This window comes from Anastrepha obliqua, chromosome 5 (genome assembly GCF_027943255.1).
Source record: "Anastrepha obliqua isolate idAnaObli1 chromosome 5, idAnaObli1_1.0, whole genome shotgun sequence".
Taxonomy (NCBI): Eukaryota; Metazoa; Arthropoda; class Insecta; order Diptera; family Tephritidae; genus Anastrepha; species Anastrepha obliqua.
The window spans coordinates 23,654,529-23,675,338 of record NC_072896.1 but is presented as its reverse complement, the minus strand read 5'-3'; the positions used below and the strand labels follow the sequence as shown (position 1 = coordinate 23,675,338).

Genomic DNA, 20,810 nt, shown 5'->3' with positions numbered 1-20,810 from the left:
ATTATAACACCAAAATTTGAATTAATCGATAACATAAATAATCTATTTTAAAATTAAACGCTTGCGCAAAAGCAAATGAGAAAAAACCGCATCTTTTCAAATTTCTTCCAGCTACTGCAAACAAAAGTTTCTTGCGTTTCAAATATTATGTTAAAATTATCACGTGTAGTTTGCTGTAAAGAAGAGAAGGCAGTGAATTTATAATTTACCCTAATCGAAGAAAGTTTGCTAATGGTGCTCACACTCACCAACGTAAACGTACGCCCGTATCAGCTGATCCGATAAAACTAATGAGAACCCCATGTAGATGAATTTTCACCATCGTTCCGTTCCGTAGTTTCGTAGATAGTGGTTTCACGGTGTCAGCTGATACGGGCGTACGGGCGTACATTCACGTTGGTGAGTGTGAGCACCATAACTGCAACAGCTGCATTGTATGCCATGCTGTCGAACAGCATTGCTTCTGCTATCGGTAGAATTTTCCCCCGTCATTGTGTTTCGGACTTAAGTAATCGGATATTTGAGGTTATTTTCTTGCCCGCATTTCGCAGCTGTTTTGTGTTCACAACACGGTATTCACTTGTGCTTAGAAACATTAAAACCCGCGTGTTTTTTTTTGTGCTGTGAAGAACAAAATTTACTAAATATTGTGATAAGTTTTTGTGCTTTATTTTACTTTTGCAAGTGACTAAAAATGGCTACTTCGCTGCAGGAGCAATTGAGACGCCTTGCTGTGCCTCAGACTGTGGCATTGTCCGATTCGCGCTCTAAAGCTTCGGTGCTGTTTGATCGCAAGGAAGCTGGGACAAAAACGAGGCGAACCATCTTTGAAATCGGGTTATCCGGATTGCAGGAGCTCACTGCAATCAACCCCATTTTTCAGTCGTTTGAAGCTACACTATTCAATGAAACCACCATCGAATTGGAGCGCTCTGTTGAGAAGGACGAAGTTAATACGTTGCTGGACCTCAACATCAATAAATTCCTACGGCATCTCTCACCGTATTTCTTATTGCGCTCAACGCTCATGTGCTTAGAGTGGCTTATACGACGTTTTCACATACAAGAATATAATCGCAGTGCTCTATTGGCGTTAGCATTGCCATATCATGAAACCAATTCCTTTATATTGGTACTTCAAGTAATACGACTCAAGAAACCAGACCCAGAATGGGAATGGTTGCGTCCTTTGCAAAAACCTGGTGTACCAGTGCCAAAATCTGTGCTGCTGAATCGGGCGGCGACCGATGTGGCTTTTCTTAAATTTGTTTGTCAATCTACAATGGATGCTGTTAAGGAGTTGGACACACGCGCTAGCTCGCTACAAACTCAATTCAGTTTTTATGCCTCTGTTGTCGTTGGCGCCTTAGAGCATGCTCCTGTGGTCGAAGAATGGCATATTATCGCTGTACTACCATCGTTGCTGAAAGGTTTGCAGTCGGACGTGTTGGATTATGCTGCAGCTGCTTACATTGTTACCACACAGTTGCTGGCACGCACACAGGTTACACCCAAATTGTGTTCCGCTTTTTTGGAACGCGCAGCTGCTGTGTCACTTGAACGCTTACGCGCAACAGCAGTCTTATTCGTGGTTTTCCTCTTCGACAAACAAAAAAAGGCAAACCCCCATTTTAGTGAAACCACTTTGATGAACTTGGCTACGGAGAAGTGGTTCACCATAACCTTGGCAAATTTGGCTAAGGAAAATGTTTATGTACATGCGATTTATGTGTCACTGCTGCGAGATTCCTTAAAAGCCATACAAAGTGGGCATGCAGAGTCGGACACCTTAAAAGAATTTCTTAAGCGTTTGCTAGATGAGGTGGTACTGCAGAATGATTCGGCGCAAGAGGTTATAAAGTACGTATTTTGTTGAGAAGTAAATATAATTTAATGACATTTGTTTCCTTTTAGTGCCTTCCTTAAATCCTATAAAGCGGAATCGAAATCTTTACCGCCTACAGACTCACAGGATTGCGAAATGATTGAGCTGAGTTCGGATGATGATGGAAGTAGCAGCAACTTTCAATCCTGGTATTCAGATTACCTACGAAAACTGGAGCGAAAATACCCAGTGGCTTTTGATCTTACAATAAAGGAGGTCTTAAGCGCCAAGTCTGAGGAATTACCAAGCCACAGCAAGGCACTTCAACTGGCTTTAGGTAACAGACACTTTCTTTAGTTTAAATTTATATCCTTAAAATTGCTTCAATATTGCAGGGTTCCGCTTGAAAACCTTTGACTCAAATGCCACGAACGTGTACGAACAAATGTATCACCACACCGCCAAAATACGCGCCTTTGCCGTTCAAACACTACTAAGTAATTTGCAAGATTACCGCGCGCGTCCACAAAATATGCAACTGCTGCGCGAATGTCTGGCCGATCGTATTGCCGATGATAGCGAATTGGTTGTAACGGAAATATTGAAATTGCCTACGAAAGACTTCGTGGAAGTATTGGGAACTGATAAAGTAGTTGAAGCTTTAATTAACATTTTACACAAAGTGCAGCAGGATAAAGAGCACTGGGCACCACTCAGAGCGCTTACAGTACACCACTTAACGAGCGCAGAAGTTTTGGAAGGCTACGATACAAACATTATACTACTGGCTCTAATGCCGATTCTCTTTCCGGATGAAAATGGCGATAAGACATTTGAGGCCTTAACTGAAATACTAAAAAGTCCATTGTGTGAGAAAATTGGCTTCTTAAAAGAGCTTAAGCTGCCGAAGAAAAGTGAAGCTTTCAACGCTGCAGAATTCAAAAAGCAATTTCTCATCGTAATATCCAAGTCACAAGCAACGCCAAGCGGTTTAAGTCTCTTTCGTAGCATTGAATCGTACGGCGAACGCACATTTACCAGCGCATTGCAGTTTGCACATTTTCTGATGTTAGCAACAGCTTGTCTCAAACACGAATTGAGCAGTGCCGAAGCAGAATATATATTTTCGCAAATCCGCGTGCACTATCGCCGTTTCAATGTGCGCCAACTCGAAAGTAAACAATGGCATTTGGTCAAGAAGCACCAATGCATACCATTGCAACTGTTCTCCGATTTTATCGCAGCTTTAGCACGTAACACACACTTCGAGCATCTCATGGAATGGGAACAGATACACGCTGATTTACGCACATTTTTTGGCATTTTCAATCTGCTCGCCGAGGAAGGCTTCAATCAGCGCAATGCGAACCAGCAAATGGAATGGTTGAAAACACTAAAAGAAGTATTCGACAGAACCTTCGGTAGCGCACAACAGAAGTTGGAGTTTCTCAGCAACTTTTACGTATACGAAAGTAATGCCGCCGTTGGTGAAGATTATCCGCTGCTGCGTTTACGTGCTTTTAAACTAACCAATGCCTTGTTGAGAAACAAAAATAATAAACTGACGCTAAACAGCTCGCACGTATATCGCATCGCCACCGCATTGACTGCCGTCTCGGAGACTACGCGTCTGCAGGCGCTTGAAACACTGCAAGTACTACGAGAAAGCGCCGATTTGAGTCCACATCTGGTGCACTTTGTCGACAGCATACTGGCGCGCAGCTACGAGCTTGGCATGGATCACGAGCAATTTCCGCTCATACTGTACACCATACTCAAGCCAACGCAAAAAAAGCAGCAGCCGCAAAGCCTCAAAGTGTTGCGTGAAATTGTGCAGTTAGTCACTGCTGAAGATGCGCTCAAACATGCTGGCTTCACAGCGCAGGTGCTGAAAACCTTGAAGCACATAAATGACTCAAAATTGTTGGCCGACTTGATACCTTTGGGGACGCGTGCTTTGAAAGAGGCGCGCAACGAGGATGCGCTGCTAATGTTGCCTGCACCGTACAGCACTATACTCCAACTTATTTGCGATCGCTTTGAGTGTCAAACCATTGAAACTGTCTTGGTGGACCAGCCGGACGCTTGGCAGTTCATTGAGCAGCTATTTGCAGCGCACAAGGTGTTTGTGCCGCATGGCGACAAGTTGCGCGCGGTTCCGTGCGTGCTGCTCGAGGTGCTGGACGATTACATTTACGAGAGAATGCCGCAAAATTACAAAATTGAATTGGTGAAATTGATTGTGAAGACGATGGCCGCATCTAACAATGATGCAGTTTTTCTTAGCGCCAATAAATTGTTGAAAAAATGTACCCTGCATTGTGCGCCACTCGTCGAAATATTGGTGCAAATGTGTCGCATCGATGCGGCAGCCGATACAAATGCCAAGCGCAAATCGCTCGCTACGCCGGTCGGCAAGCGCGATCACAAAGCGCCCAACAACTTGGTGGCGCAGGTGTGCACCGTTGCATGGAAGCAAGGTGTCGCGCTGTTGGAATTGCTTGAGTATAAAAAGAAGCTCGCTGAGGCCGAGCAACTATTGCCGCCACTTTTCGATTTATTGCGCTTCTGTTTGGAGCTGGAGGATCAAACTGTGGTGGAGTATACGAAGCAATTGACACTTTCCACTATTCTGCATTGTTGTCAACTCGCGCAGACTGCCGGCATACAACTGGACAAGGTGCTACCGAAGTCGACCTTCCGCATTGATTTGATCGTGCAATGTGTGCGCGGCGCACAAAACCCGCAAACACAGAATAACGCTTTGTTGCTGTTGTCACACTGTGCAGCGCTCTTCCCACAGCAAGTGCTCCATAGTGTTGTCGATGTGTTCACATTCATGGGCTCGTCGGTAGTGCGTCATGATGACGCATTCAGCTTCCACATCATAAATAATGTCATCGAATCGATCGTGCCAATATTGGTGCGTTCACAAGAGAATGCAGCAGGCGGCGAAGGCAATACGGCTGCGCTTGTCATACCCGTGCTGAAGGTGTTCTCCGATATACTGTTGGATGTGCCAGAGCATCGTCGCTTGCCGTTGTACAGCAAGCTGCTGCTTACACTCGGTGCCGAGCGGTATTTCTGGGTTTTCCTCTGCATTGTCTTCGAGGCGCACATTTTGGAAGATGAGAAGCAAAGGCTGCTGCAGCGCAAGCATAAAAATGCCAAACCCACAACACCAGCCGCAGCCGCTGAGAAATTCTCCAAACGCTTGGAAATCTGCTTGGAGTTGACCAACACGTTGGACCCACAAATCACGCTGGTTACCTGCATAGAACTACTTGGTTATATCAAATCGTTGCCGTTTGACACGGATGATGGCAAAAATAGCAAAGGTGCAGGCAAGAAGTTGCCGCTAGCTATCGATGCGGCTGAAATGAGTCTATTCGATGTGAAGTGTCGCACCTCTAAGCAGCTGCGTCACTACAAATACGTCATCATGCAGTTTCTTTCAGGCATTTCCAATTCAAGTGAGTTTTTGCGCAAGATTGCGCTTTTAACTGAAGCCGAGCAGTTGGCCATAAAACCGTACTATCAGAATTTCATCATAAAAACGCTCTCGTACGTGCCCGTTGTAAATTCAGCCATCGAAATGGCGGAGGAAACATCACAATCAAAATTCTGGAAGGTTATTTTGCACCATCTGCACGACGTGCTGGACAATGCCATCTCACTGCTGTCACCCGACATGTTTCTCGTCGTCATACACGGCCTCATGCAACACCAACTGCTTAGCATACGCAAGAAAGTGATTGAATTATTGATTAGCAAACTCCAGCAGCGGGATGACTATTTTGATAATAGCGATCCACAAAATTTCTACAACCTATTGCAGCCGCTTAATGATATCACCATGGGCATACTTAAACAAAAGGAGTCAGCAGCAACTGCAGATACTGCTGCGCTCTCCAGCTCCAGCTCCAATGAGTTGGTGTTCTTGCAGCAGACTGCGCTCATTGCTCTGAAACTCTTGTCGAAAATGTTTTCTCTGCAACATATCGAGGAGTTTAAGGAAATACTGACGCATCTCATTAAGGTGCTGAAAAAACGCTCGCAGGTCTCGAAAATTCTACTGGCAACTGTTGTTTTAACCATTGTTGAGATCTCTTCGAATTTGAAGGCGCATTCACTGGCTCTACTGCCGAAATATATGCCCCAAATAATTGAAATCCTGCAGGATCAGGCGAAACTGGTGCAGGATCAGCCACCGGATAATGTATGCATCGCAATTATTACAGGTAAGTTGAAGCGAAGAATATTTAATCAGATATAAAAATTCTCTAGTAAAATTGAAATTGAAGTTTGAAAAGTCGAGCCAAAAAGCACCAAGAGATTTGGTAGCTCCTTAAATACTCAGGCTGAAAAGCCCATTTTTATAACCATTGCCAGTAACTTAATTTCCGAGAATTCGCTCTCAAAGAGAAAAATATCAAGAAAAGTGCATTCATTAAAGGTGATGGCATTAGGCCAACAACAATGTTTTGTACGTTTGATTGTCAAAGTAAAGTATTGGGAAGGTAGTAAGCAAAGAATGAATTCGCCCTGTTTCATTCTGGGCTGACAGCCACATGGAAACGACGAAAAAAAAAATAAGTCAGCTGATTTATCGATACCACCTTTAACAGATTCACCTTGGAAAATAGAATACAAGTAATGAATTCGTCTTGTTTCGTTCTGTGCTGGCACTAGGTACATGGACACGAGGAAAAAAAGGAAATCAGCGGATTTACCGATATCACCCAAGGCGAATTGAATATCTACGGTGGCGCCATTAAAAACAGTTACTTTATTTTTCCCGACTTTGACAAGTCTCACGTCAGCTCACTTCGCAATACAAAACAAACGAACAAAAGTAGGAAAAATTACGTGCTTGTGAAAATTCAGTGAATGGCTTGGTAATATTGTGATTTGTGAGATTTAAACTAATCAGACTAATGAAAATGAAGTGCTGTGTGTTAAATTGTGAAAGCACAAATTAATATAAAGCCTCCAAGCCTCCAAATGCAGTTTTTTTGTGTTTTTATGCGGACGTCGCCTTCTCTTCTTCTTCACAAACAAGTATTTCCCCTTCCCTTTGCTTATTTATTCATCCGCTCTTACCACACGGCGAATTCGAAAGGCGCAATCTGTTTCTCTACCATTCTTGGATATCACGGAAAAAAATCACAAAAATTAAAAAAAAATTCAGTTGAGCTACCTCGTATTAAATTAGAATTTTAGAATTGTCCACAATAGTTTCTCCATTTCATCATCGTTGCCAGATGAAGAGCATTCCAGTATTGTTGTGGTAATCACAGCTTTCTTTCTTGCTTCCGTCTGTGCATATGCATATATATAGCAATTAGTTAATAACCCAGAAGTAGAAGCATAAAACCCAAAGATACCTCCAATGCTTTCGATTTGTATTTCGGAAACTGCAGCAACGGCGACTGTAGGCTGTGGTTCAGAAGTACATACATACCTCTAAAGCCTTGGCCGATTCATATTTAATATATGACTTCAAATAACCTTTATAAATTGTATGTAACAATATTTGCTTCCGTTCTGCATTTCAGTCACCATTTTTACTTAAATTTAGAATTTTGACTCGATTCGCAAATTTTATTATAATTCGTGTTTATTTTTACTTTGCGATCAGCTGTTTTTCTCACTTACACATTCTCACAAGTACAAATTTATCCAATAAAAACATGCAACTTCCCCTCAAAATGAAATGTCATTTTGCTCTCTCACTTTCCCCTACATTGCATGTTTTATTTTTGGACACATAAACACCAAAACATGATAATTTGTAAGAATTGTTCTCGAACAGACTAATTTTCAGCGTCGTCGCTTCTCTAAATATTGGCCGGGGAAACGTGCTATTTCGGCGGGGCCAAGGGTCGAACCAGAGAGATAGAGGACAAATAAATAAGTTAGGTTGAAATGGAAATGTATAATTATAATTAATATATTAAGTTTGAATGTGCGAAATTCCGTTGAAACTAAAACAGAACAAAACAAAAAAAGGAGCCTAACCTCAAAAGTTGCAGATACCTTTTTCTAAAATATATTTTTTTTTATAATTGGCACTTACAACCTTTTTGGATGCTTTGACCGAGCTCTTCCTCATATTTGTGGCGTACGTATTGTTCCACAAATGGAGGAACCTGCAGTTTTAGGCCGACTCCGAAAGTTAGATATTTTTTATGGGAAGCTTTTTCATGGCAGAATTACACTTTGAGGTTTGCACGGAGCTTCCAACTTACGCACTTCCGAATGGTAGTCACGCACCAACCCATTCAGCTACGGCGGCCACTTTCTATTGTAATATTAAGGACCAATTTTGTGTGGGATGAAATATATATGAATACTGAAATTATGTTGTTATTGTAGCAGCATAAAACATCCCCTATAGATGCTGTTGAAGTGACAGCAATTGGCAATGTATAAATCCAGGTTTTTCCGGCAGCGTAGGACTATCTCTAGATATCTAATGCCGAACACAACTACAATTACTGGATCAGACAGTCTACCGACAGACATTAAACGACTTTCATCAAGAGTCTTTTACGACCTTCCTAAACTGCTGATCCCCGAATGCCGTCTTCGGAGTCCAACCATCAGCTATCGCAGACGAGGAGCCTTAGCTGCCTTGTGTAGCCCACATTACGTTAAACTCCTACCTATCCAGAATCGAACTCGACATTATATATCAATATATGCCCGGCATGTGAGGATACCCCGCGCGATACTAACCATCTATTCACATGCCCCCATAACTCTCCGTTGTACACCGTTTTTAGAACCTTCGGTTGGGCACCCGGGTTTATATCCATAAATCGATAGAAAATTAAATTTTAGGAAGCTACCTCGAAGCTCAAGTCGTTAGCTATAATAGAAATATGTTAAATTCACGTCCAAAGTCGAAAACGTCTGGCCGGACCAGGTGCTCAACGAAGGGTTAAACCCACTAACCTAACATCCCTCTCCCTTTAAACCCAATACGTCGAAACAGCATATTTCCTTGGCCTAACATTAGATAAGACAGGGTTTGGCTTGGCATAGGTGAATGAGCCGAATGGGTTGTTGCGTGACTACCATTTGGGAGTGTGTAGGTTCGAATCTCTGTACAGGAAACAACAAAATAATGGAAGCAGTTTTTTCTAAAAGCGGTCGGCGCTTGGCAAGCAATGGCAAACCTCCGAGTGTATTTCTGTCTTGAAAAAGCTCCTCATAAAAAACCATTGCCGTTCGGAGTCGTCTTAAAACTGTAGGTTTCCTCAACATCAAAACGCACGCCACAAATAGGAGGAGGAGCTCAACCAAACACCTAACAGAAGTGTACACGCTAATTATTTACTTATTTTATATTGAAAATACCTAATATTAGGGTAGTAAAAATAAAACATTTCTTATCCATACCTACAACTAAATAAATATTATTTATCTCTCTATAAATCTCTCCGCAGGTACCCAAAAGCTCTTCGAATCGCTGCCGCTCTTCTTGGGACCCTACGTAGTTGATGTAATAACGGCCCTAAGTACGATTTCTGCTAACATTAGTGCTGATCAATATGAGCGCGATCAACGTTCCACCACTGCATTGCATCGCATCTCGACGATTTGGTCGAAAATAGCAAGTGATGTGCCCGTACGCATACTCGTACCCAGTTGTGAGAAATCCTACCGCAAGCTAATGGCCGCCCACAACTACGCCGATATTGGTGTATTGATGGAACTCTTGCCTGAATGCATCAACAAAACAGCGAGTGCTGATCTGAGTGCCGTACAAAGCGAGTTGAGCGCCTTCTTTTTGCACGCCTTAGAGTTCCGCTTGCAGGTGCAAGGGAAATGTGAACGTGAACGAGTTGCCAGCACCGAAAAAGTAATTATCGAGGCATTCGTTACCTGGGTACTAAAATTATCCGAGGGCAGTTTTCGACCGTTCTACCAAAAGGTGTATGAGTGGGCCTTCAAACAGCAAGCGCAACGCGAAACCATACTCACCTTCTTTTTGCTCACCAACAAAATCGCCGAAGCACTCAAATCGCTGTTTGTACTCTTTGCGCGTGACTTCATGGACGACACGGCGCAATTACTAACCGAATACAATACCGCAAAGACAACGATTGACGTCGATGTGGAGGCGCTAACTACTGACATTGTAAAAGTCATCTTGAACACGCTCTACACCATATTCCTGCACAACAGCAAAGATTTCATCAACAGTCATCGCTTTGATTTGCTCATGCAGCCATTGGTCGATCAGCTGGAGAATCGCTTGGTGCTGGAAAACGAAGAATTGCAGCAGTCGTTGCAATCGTGTCTGGCCCAAATGGCAGCAGCCGTGTCCAATGATGTAATGTGGAAGCAGCTGAACTATCAAGTGTTGATGAAGACGCGTACAAATGTGCCGGAGGTGCGCATATTATCCTTTAATTGCTGTTTAGAAATTGCGCGCAAATTGGGCGAAGACTTTACGTCACTGCTGCCGGAGACGGTGCCTTTTGTGGCCGAACTGCTAGAAGATGAAAATCAGCGTGTGGAGAAAAATACACGCAAGGCCGTGCAGGAGCTCGAGAACATACTCGGTGAATCGTTGCAGAGTTATTTATAAGTTGTGCACAAAATAAGTTTTGAACGGCGACCATTGTGTAATAAAATATTTGATAAAAAAAGAGATCGGGAACAAGTTATTAATATTATATATACTAGGGACGTTTTTTGAGCTAACTTCTATCAGTTAAAGTTTAAAACGTCAATGTTTCATGGCTCAAATTATTAAACGTCCTAACGGGATTTGTAGAAATTACAATCCATATTTTTACTAAATAAATTTCGGCTATTATTTCGCCTATATTTTATTACTTCATCAATACAATATTTAAGATTCAATCAAGGCGCGTTCATTAAAGGTGGTGGCACTAGACCAACAACACTGTTCTGTACGTTTGATTGTCAAAGCAAAGTATTGAGAAACTAGAAAACAAATAATGAATTCGCCTTGTTTCATTTTAAGCTGACAGCCACATGGACGCGGAAAAGAAAAACAAAAAACTCAGCTGATTTACAAACACCACTTTTAATAGATTCGTCTTGGATTAAATTTTTCATAATCAAGTTCAGAGTTTACGCCAATCAAGTTCTTTCTAGTGAGTAACATCAATTAAATTTTTCAGATTCTATTTTCTTCTTTTTCTTGATTAGCGTGATAACCGCTTACGCGATTTTGGTCGAGTTTAACAAAGCGCCCCAGCCGTTTCTTGTGCGAACCGATGCCAGTTGAACACACCAAGTGAAGCCAAGTCCTCCACCTGATTTGTCCAATGTAGAGGACGTCTTCCACTTCCTCTGCAACCATCAGCTGGCACCGTATCGAATACTTGGAGAGGCAGAACATTTGTATCCATTCGGACGACATGACTCAGCCAACGGAGCCGCTGGATCTTTATTCACTGCGCTATTCTATGACCTCGTAAAGCTCATACAGCTTGAAAATCTAAAACTTTTTCGCAAAATCTTTCTCTTAAATACTCTAAGGGGCGCCTCATCGGATATTGTTATCGATTTATATTTTCCAGGTCTAAAACCACATTACTGAGGTTCAATCAGTTGGTTGATGGTGAGCTTCAATATTTCACACTACTTCGCTAGGAGCTCATAAAGGATATGTAGAAGACTACTCCGCGGTAATTGGCGCAGAATACAGGATTACCCTTCTTATGGATTGGGCAGACCACACACTTAAATTCCAATCGGCAGACATGCTTTCCTCCGACCACATTTTGCATAGGAGCCAATGCATACAGCTTACCACCTCTCGATGCCTTGTTTGAATAGTTCAACCGGCAGTCCGTTGGCTATTCGCTATTCTCACCTCGTCACGGTCGAGTAGCGAAACGCCAGTCCTGTCGTCAACGATTGAGGTCACTCTGGAATAAAATGCAATGACATTGCTGATGAGTTCGCCAGGACGGGGTAACAACTGGTCAGAAGCTAAAGAATGGTAAATATTTGGGAGAATACTCAAAGAATTGCCCATTGGGACATCATACAAGAACTCTGACAAGACAGAGTGTATTCTGGAGGATAAATAAACCACGGAGCATATCTTGTGCAACTGCATTGCCTTGGCAAAGACAAAACCACACATGTTTCATCGATATCAAATGGATCCGGAATTAAATCAAGAATACTGCTATTACAGATATGCTAAAATTTGTCCACAAGGTGGGAAATTTAATGAAAGTATTTGGCTTTCAAAAAATTCCCTGTCCCAGGCTGGGAACGTCTAGCTTGAATAGAACCTGATGTAATGCATTGATTGATAGTAGTGAAAATCAATAGGACTACCAATAACCACTCCCAAAATATGTATTAAGACACAAAAGATCTTTTAGGTCGAAGTTTCGGCCAATGGGTATACTCCACTTTAGGTTAGGTTATGGCGGTAGTCGGTCTGTACAACTAACTCTCTTACCATAGACCTTATAGGTCTGTTGTGATGCCACTAAGTGACACCGGAGCCTCATTTCTTTTTCTTCGTGGAACCATTCTGTAGTTCTTATAAAGCGCAGGATTGGTCCCATCCCAAGACAGTTCCGTACGAGAATTACAAAAATATTTACCTAGAAAACCTGCTCTGATTTTAGCTAAGGCTGGAAAACTGTAAAGGAAGTGTACAATTGTTTCTTCCTCATCTCTACAATTGCTACAATATTTTAATGCGAGAAAACTCTCAATTTCAAGGAACGCCTGCCAAATAGGCAATGATTGGTTATACAAGCCACGACCTTCAAGATATTCTCTCCTGAAAGGTTAAGCAGTTCCTTTGTTTCTTTTTTTCTTATTTATTTCCGGCCACAGTAGCCTAGCTGTCACGTGCCCTCATCTCTCTACGTTCTATTGGCCTCTTGGATAATGTTATTCTTAATTATTAATTTGATCGTGGCCATAGGTATCCCTATGGTGTTTCTGTGGCTAAGACTAATTACTACCTTTCCTCATCGGTTTAACAATTTTCCTTAATACGACACTTGAATACGACACTAATATCATTTAAGGCTGCTCGGCATTTCTTTGCAACCTTTGATCTTAGCTGCTTATAGCCGCATTCATTGATTTAATGCTCGCCTGGCTATCGGAGAATATGTTTATAATAGTTTTTGGCATGCGTGCTTAGAAACTTTGCCACTTCTTTTATAGCTAGAAACTCTGCCTGATAGACGCTTCAGTAGTCGAATGGATAATTCAAGTCCTTATTCCTTCGAAAGTACGACAGATCCAAACTTATCGTTTAGCTTGGAACTACACATAACAGGTACTAAATTAAAAATTGAGGTTTCCTTCCGCGAATCTTTTGGATGCATTGATGAACTTTATACAACTCGGAACATCGCACCCGCATAGCCTGAGTCTGATTCTAGAAAACGTCGGACAGCTACAGAGGAAGTACTTTGCAGAGTCCTCATTCTCACGGCAGAATAGGCATAGGTATTGCGTCACCAATGATTCCCAAGGTAGCCATATGCTGACCACAGGCGTTGTGCTCTGTGATTATACCCACCAGTGCAGGAGCCCAACTCAGACCAACGGCTTCTATGGGTAGACCTCATGAAGTCGTCAATCCAGCATTTAAATTACAAAAAAATGCATGTTCGGGTAATTTTAAGTATTAACGCAGACTTTATTCGTTTGAATATTTAATTATTATATAGTACATATTTATATTTTAATATTAAATTTAAAAACAAGGAAAAAACAAACACTCGAATAATTATGGGCGGTAGGTATTGTATCTGTAGAATAGATAATATCGTATCCTGCCGATGCCTTCTTAATTTAATAGTATTTCAACATACACGTACATACATTCTTTATTCGGCAAAATATAGAGACGAACGCAAAAACGTTGCAAACATGGGCACATAATCGGGCAAAAGAAAGCCCTTTGGCCACATAATTTTTTTTTATTATCTGGCAATTTGACACGCTTTGCCATTAAACTGCTAATGTACGTAGCCAATATTGTTGATGTGTGCATTCGATTGGGTGTTGTCAGCGGTAGTCTTATCCTCTGGCAATTCTGGATCCTCGCGCTCCTCCTCCTCGTCAATAATGCTAATGTCACGAAGAGATGGCCGATGACTGCGACGCCAGCCTGCAAATTGAAAATTAAATGCAATAAGAAAATACTTGCAAGGCAATTTGGAGTTCATGTGCGTGGAATGTATGGATGTGTGTAGTATGTACGTAAGGTGGCGCAAAATTAATCATTAAATTTTTATAATTTTTACTAAATAAGGTGGCGCAAAATTAATCATGCTTTTTTTAATTTTTAATAAATAAGGCGGCGCAAAATTAATCATCCATTTTTTATAATTTTAAATAAATAAGTTGGCGCAAAACTAATCATCCATTCTTTATAATTTTTAATAAATAAGTTGGCGCAAAACTAATCATCCATTTTTTTTATAATTTTTAATAAATAAGGTGGCACAAACTTAATCATCCATTTTTTTATAATTTATTGATAAATAAGGCGGCGCAAAATTAATCATTCAAATTTTTTATAATATTTAATAAATAAGGCGGTGCAAAATTAATCATCCAATTTTTTTTAATAATTTTTAATAAATGAGGTGGCACAAAATTAATCATTCAATTTTTTTATAATTTCTAATAAATAGGGCGGCGCAAAATTAATCACCATTTTTTTACAATTTTTAATAAAATGGCACAAAATTAATCATCCAATTTTTATTTATTTTTAGTAAATAAGGTGGCGCAAAATTAATCGTCCAATGTTTTTTTATATAAATAAGGTGGCGCAAAATTAATCATCCAACTTTGTTTTTGAATAATTTTTTGATAAATAACAAAAAAAAATAAAATAAAAAATTTGAATGTTGGAAATCTTTATTTTGACCTTTATAGCCTGGACAGACTTAATCGGGATTAACGACTTAATTCAGAATTATCTCAGGAGTTAAGTGCAACTAATGCGGATTGACAACTAGACTTAATTCTCGTTATTTAAGTGGATTAGGTGAATTTACAATGGCAATATAGCCGAAAAAATTACAGCTTATCTCTTTTGTGATTGAAAAATAGCCAAACTTGTAAGTAGAAGAACGAGAAAGACTAAAAACAATCATTGCAGCATTAAAATTCTGGAAGCACAACAGGAGTTACTATTTCGTAGTATTTGCGTTTTATTTTTTAAGTTTAACAATGCGTTTTTAATATTTTATATGATAAGTTGGCGATGAAAAAATTGTCGGCCCAATGGGTGCGGCGATTGTTCACGAAGGACAATAACCGGATGCGGTTGTTAACTTCGAAGCAGTGTTTGGAGCAATTTAAACGAGATTCGAAGGAATTTTTACGTCGAATTGTCATGAAACCTGGAATCATCATCACATCACACCAGAAACTGGGCAACAAACAAAACGATGGATTTCTCCTTTGAATCTGCGAAGACAGTCCCATCGGCCAGAAAGGTCATGGCGATAATTTTTTGGGATGCGAACGGCATCATCCTCATAGATTTGTTAGGAAAAGAAAGAACGGTCATTGGACAATACTACAGTGAGTTATTGGACCGCTTTCTCAAAAAATTGAAGGAGGCACGGCCGCATTTGGCGAAAAAGAAAGTGATGTTCCACCACGATAACGAACCAGCTCATTCATCCCGAGTTGTCGCCGCCAAACTGCGTGAATTGCTGCCGCACCCCAGTATTTACCCGATCTGGTTCCCTGCGACTTTTTCTTGTTCCCTAAGATGAAGAAATGACTCGCGGGAAAAAAATATAGTTCAAACGAGAAAGTCATCGCCGAGACAGAGGCGTATTTTGGAGAGTTCGATAAATCCTATTTTTTGAAGGAGCTAAAAAAATAACCGAAGCGTTAGGAAAAGCGTATTTTTCTAAGAGGGGACTATTTTGAAAAAAAAAAAAAAATTGAAGAAATTTTGTCTTCATTTCTAACCTCCCTCGTAATAGAGCATTTTTGCCGTAAATATTGCTATTAATTCTTAATGGCAATTTATAAAAAGTACTATAAATCAAAAGGCTAATGTAGTGACTACGTTTGTGTGTAATTTTTTTTTTTAATTCGATCCACGCACTTAGGCACTATAAGCAAACTTTTCGTGGTAGTAATGCTATGTCTGCGTTTAACACATTCGAAATTTCATTAATTTTTTTGATATTGCGGAGCAGTTTGAGAAATAGCAATTTGCATTTTTTTTTTTATAATTTTTTTTTTTTGTATCAGGGCAGCTAAAACTTGTATTTGTTGCCTGTGGTCCATCTTTTAATAAAAAAAACTATCCCATAAACAAATCAGCTGTACACTAATCCGCATAACAACCGGCTGTCACAACACAATTTTAATCAGAATTAACAGCGCTGGTAATCCTGATTAACGCTACCGTCCGTCGAGGTTATTACGCGCTTCATTGTTTGTCTGTTTATCTGCTGCAGCTGTCTAGTTCGCAAGTGTCAAATATGATTGGCGTACGACACCGCTTGCAAAATTTATAAACCTTCCGACAGGGTGATTATTTTTGCGCCACCTTGAATGCACTTATATAGCACGTATGGAAATGCTTACCTTCCATTACTTGTGGTAGTTTGGTGCGCGTCAGCAATCGCGGCCCTGAAATGGTGATCAAAATGGCAGCCAGTGGTGCTGTCAATATAATACTTAAAACACAAAGTGTCTGCACAATATACGCATAACGCTTCTCCACGTCGCTAGCACTGTCACCTAAATTGCGCAAAGCGACCGGTGCAAGTGCTGCCTGTACAGTGGCTTTCGACATCCACGAGAAGGCGACGAAGAATTTCTCTTTGGTGTTAAGTCGGTCGCCGAACGCAATGCCTACCGTACAGCAGATGCGCAGCACAGCGGCAATCACAATGCAGGATACACCCAGATACACAATATCGCCATCCAATTCATCAAACTGCGACCGCAAAGCAAGACCAAAAAAAAAAAAAAAATTTATAATTAATTTTTTTTCAATCTTTTAATATTTTTGGTATACACTTCTTCATAACTCTTTCAAATTCATCTACTTACCTTAATAGTTGCGCCGGTTATACTGAATAGTATGGGTTCGAATAACATCCAAATAATTTCGAATGCTGTTCCCACCGGATTATCGTCCGCCTCCCAGCCTTGCTGGCACCAGAAAAGGTTCGAGATGAATGCCGAAAAGACGACCGCCAATGGTCCGGCGCCTTCGTATTCAAGCTTTTCGCTGCCATAAATGGCCACTAAACTGCCAGCGAATAACATTATGGAACGCAGTGGCACCACATATTCATCACCCTTCTCAGGGAAGAAGCGCGCCACATAGCCCCAGATAACACCAAATGCCAAACCACCAATAATGCAAACAGGTGCCTGCGAAATCTGATAGCCAAGACCGCGATCTGAGAACATGATGCTGCCTATGATGCCGAAGAGTGCGACGGACAACGCATCGTCGATGCCCGAAACTGCGATGATCAAAGTGGGTATACCTTTGGCTACGCCATAACCCTTCGAGCGCAAACGGATGAGACATGGCACAACAACCGCTGGGGAAACAGCGGCAACCGCCGAACCCAATAGTGCTGACCAAACCCAGGGCAAATTCAGCAGCCAGTGTGTTGTAAGCGAAATAATGATGACTTCCGTTCCCCATGGAATAACGCCGAGTTTGAGAATCGTTTTGTAGACCTTGCGAAAAGCATCTGCTTCCAATTCGAGTCCAGCTCGAATAAGTATAATGGTGAGCGCAAATTTACGTAAATGCGCTGTTACGCGGCTAAAATCTCCATCCAAATGTACCCAGCCAATATTCTGTAAGGACGAAAGAAAGCATTATTAGTATTATTTTTTTTTTATTGAGGTGTTTTATGGACTTTCTGTTTTTTATTACATGAGACCATAGAAATATTAGATTTTAAAGGTTGCTATGAGGTTTCGGTAGTCTAGCGAGCCTGTCATCCCAGAGGTTGTAGGTTTGAATCCCACGTAAAGCACGGTCCTCGCACTTTTTCAAATTTACCTACTTTCCCTATTTCTAAAAATAAAAAAATAAAAAATCTCATTCCTCAAAGCCAAAAGCTTATCCTTTCCATCCTTACTCCGGCGCAATAGCAGTGCATTGCGGCTGCTAAAAACAAGCAAAAACAAAGAAAAGCACACAGTTACACATTGCATCAAGTGGCGCCAGCAATAGCAAGCGGGCAACCGCGGTAATAGCGTAGACACACCACTTTAGCGAAGTCTTCAACCATCTGTGCGATCCTTCTGCCAGAAAAATGTGACACACAGATGGCGCTCCAAGCAGTAAGAAGGTGTTGCTCCTAAGCAACGACAGCTGGGCATTTCCATTACTTAGGACTGATAGTGGCAGTCTAATCCTACCCTGTCAGAAACCAAATAGATTAACGGAACCAACGCAAGACAAGTCTTGTCGAGGCCCTATGCTCCCGAGAGGAGTGAACAAAAAAAAAAAATTAGGTTTATGACAGGCCCTGTGAAATTTCTGGTTTCAAAAGAAATTTAACCTTCGATTAAATTTAGTTATTGTTCGATAAAGGGTTTATGAGGTTTCTAAAAACAAATAATTGGCGCGTACTCTTCTGTTAGGTCTGTTAGGATCTCCTCCTCCTATTTCTGGCGTGCGTCTTGATGTTGTTCCACAAATGGACCCTCCGACCCGCCGACTCCGAAAGACAATTTTTTTTATTATATAAGAAGCTTTTTCAAGGCAAAAATACACTCGGAGGTTTGTCATTGCCTGCTGAGAGGCGAACGCTATTAGAAAACAACTTTTTCTCAGGTCTCTAAAGCTTCTGCAATGGTGATTAAATGGTAAACCTAACTTTTCTGCGTGTAAGCCGATCATTCAACGGCCGGTAAAAAACAGCGACGAGTTTGGAAATTGAATGGCGTACAGTGCCTAGGACTTTCTGCGCCTTGCGTCTATTGTACTGGGTCCAAAGGGTTTTCGAAATAGCACACGAAGAAATGGAGCTCTATCTGTTCGGCGCTTTCCTGAGAATTAAATTGTGTAATTCCCTTTTAACAACAGTCAGGGGATGGAGACTTCTGAGATCAATTCAAGCGACTCCTACCTGTAAAGCGTTTTCAAAAGGCTTATGGAGGGATCGGCAATTTTAAGCCGATTCCGAACGGCAGATATTTTTATTGAGACATTTTTTCATGACAGAAATACACTCGAAGGTTTGCCATTATCTGTGGAGGGACGACCGCGTATAGAAAATAATTAAGTAGTTTTTATTTTCGCATGGACTTTTCAAACGACCCTCGTACATATGTGAATACGTGTCGTTCCGGTAAATGATAACCGACTGTCATGCGAAGAACTCACATTCAAATTGTTACTTAGTTGCTTAGATATTTTGTGCACCCAAGTATGCTGAACTCAGTTATTGAGCGTTTAGGAAAAATTCTTTTCCAGATAACTTGAAAATAATTGTCTGAGCCATAATTTTGTTTAGCAACGACTTTAATGTAGATAAAAGATTCAACCATGGCAATAACATTATTGAGATGATTTTCGTTGTTTCTTTTCTCGCGCATGGCGGGGTTGATAAAACCGCTTCAATGACGAAAGTGACATTCTAATTATTCCAACAAATTCCCGGAATATATTGTGCATACAGTATGACACTTATACATGCACGCACATATTCACACACACACATACACGCGTGCTGTTAAAGCAATTACCATAGCATTCGTGATTGTTAATGCTAATAAAAGATAGATAAAAAACCGAAAAGCCTATTGAAATACAAATTAGTATGAGTAGTAGCTGCCCGCCAGTGTCGCAAGCGCCGAAAGCACCGAAAGTGTCAACTGCCACTGTGCCACTAGCGATGTAACCAACGAATAAAGTAACTAACTACTTTTCGAACTCAAAGTATGTATGGCGAGGACAGTTGAATTGATTTCGTACTATTACCGTTGCTATATTTTGTACGCTTGTATGTGTGTACATGCAAAGAAAGGATCTTTTAAAAGACGCGCCGAGATGTTGTTTTAAAATATGTATTATAAAAATTTAGATTCTTTCAGGTCCACCATGACCACATCGACAGACTGTCATCCGAAAATTAAAATGTTCAAGGGCTCGCAACAACTTTGCATAACTTGACCCGACTGACTTCTGCAGAAGTTGTCTAGACAGGGAGGAGGAAGAGACAATCCGCACTTCCTGTGCCATTGTCCAGTTCTATCTAGACATAGGGTTTTTTTGTTGGGATAGGCTAGCAGGTACAGTACTCAAACACAATTAAGTCCATTGTACTGCACTCGGGTTCCTTTTTTAATTTTCTTTAAATTTACTCGACCTCCGAAGAAATCTGAGTAGATCTTGTGGTGCCATGGAGCCTACAGTCTCTTTTGCTTAATGACAGAAAGATCTGCAACAGTTGGTCGGACATGACAGGTTACATCAGGCCAAGGAAGTTGGCCTCAGAGCCCATTCTGGCTAAAGAGTCAGAGATCTGGTTACCCGCGATACCCATGTGTCCCGAGACCGAGGTTAGCATCAGGATATTATGTCTGTCGATATAGTTTAACCTGGATTTATAGTACTTGACTAACCTTGAAGTGGTTGAAGGGCTGTCTAAGGCCATGAGCGCAGCTTTGCTGTCACTACAAACACATACAGATCTGCCTCTTCATCTGTTTTCTATGATACAAAATAGTGCATTGCTTCTTGAAGAGCATACGCCATATGGTTACTATTTTAGGTTGATAATCCTTTAATTGGAAGATCTTAATTCTGTCAAGGATCTTCTAAAATTTTTGAAAAGCACACAGAGGTTTTAGGAGAGATAGGGACAAGTTCCCCACGCAGCCTCACAGTGGGCTATGAGTCTGAGTGTTTTCCACAGAACGACCGCTTCAACCTAACCTAACCTAAGGATCGCAATCTCGCTAAAAAATTTGTGTTGCAGCTCTGAAA

The 20,810-nt window shown here is 41.0% G+C and overlaps 2 protein-coding genes across 4 annotated transcripts in view; one reads left to right on the top strand and one right to left on the bottom strand.

Annotated features, from left to right (window-relative positions):
• The first annotated feature begins 585 nt into the window (after positions 1 to 585).
• On the top strand, positions 586 to 10,657 carry LOC129249357 (HEAT repeat-containing protein 1 homolog). Its single transcript, XM_054889142.1, has 4 exons — positions 586 to 1,860; positions 1,915 to 2,162; positions 2,221 to 6,066; positions 9,280 to 10,657. The coding sequence occupies exons 1-4, from the start codon at positions 695 to 697 to the stop codon at positions 10,425 to 10,427; spliced, it is 6,408 nt and encodes a 2,135-aa protein (XP_054745117.1). The 5' UTR covers positions 586 to 694; the 3' UTR covers positions 10,428 to 10,657.
• Positions 10,658 to 13,466: 2,809 nt separating this feature from the next.
• The window catches only part of LOC129249356 (sodium/hydrogen exchanger 9B1), an 85,724-nt gene continuing 78,380 nt past the window's right edge, over positions 13,467 to 20,810 (bottom strand). For all 3 annotated transcript variants that reach the window (XM_054889140.1, XM_054889141.1, XM_054889139.1), the window contains 3 exons: positions 16,898 to 17,665; positions 16,427 to 16,781; positions 13,467 to 13,970 (listed from right to left, as the gene is read on the bottom strand). In XM_054889140.1, the coding sequence (XP_054745115.1) occupies positions 13,819 to 13,970; positions 16,427 to 16,781; positions 16,898 to 17,665 (1,275 nt within the window). In that variant the 3' untranslated portion in view covers positions 13,467 to 13,818. The remainder of the gene's footprint in view (positions 13,971 to 16,426; positions 16,782 to 16,897; positions 17,666 to 20,810) is intronic.

Excerpts from the sequence above, each read along its gene's own strand:
- LOC129249357 (XM_054889142.1), top strand. The coding sequence starts at position 695 with ATGGCTACTTCGCTGCAGGAGCAATTGAGACGCCTTGCTGTGCCTCAG. Across the intron at positions 1,861-1,914 it reads TCGGCGCAAGAGGTTATAAA|TGCCTTCCTTAAATCCTATA; the intron begins GTACGTATTTTG and ends GTTTCCTTTTAG. Across the intron at positions 6,067-9,279 it reads ATGCATCGCAATTATTACAG|GTACCCAAAAGCTCTTCGAA; the intron begins GTAAGTTGAAGC and ends ATCTCTCCGCAG.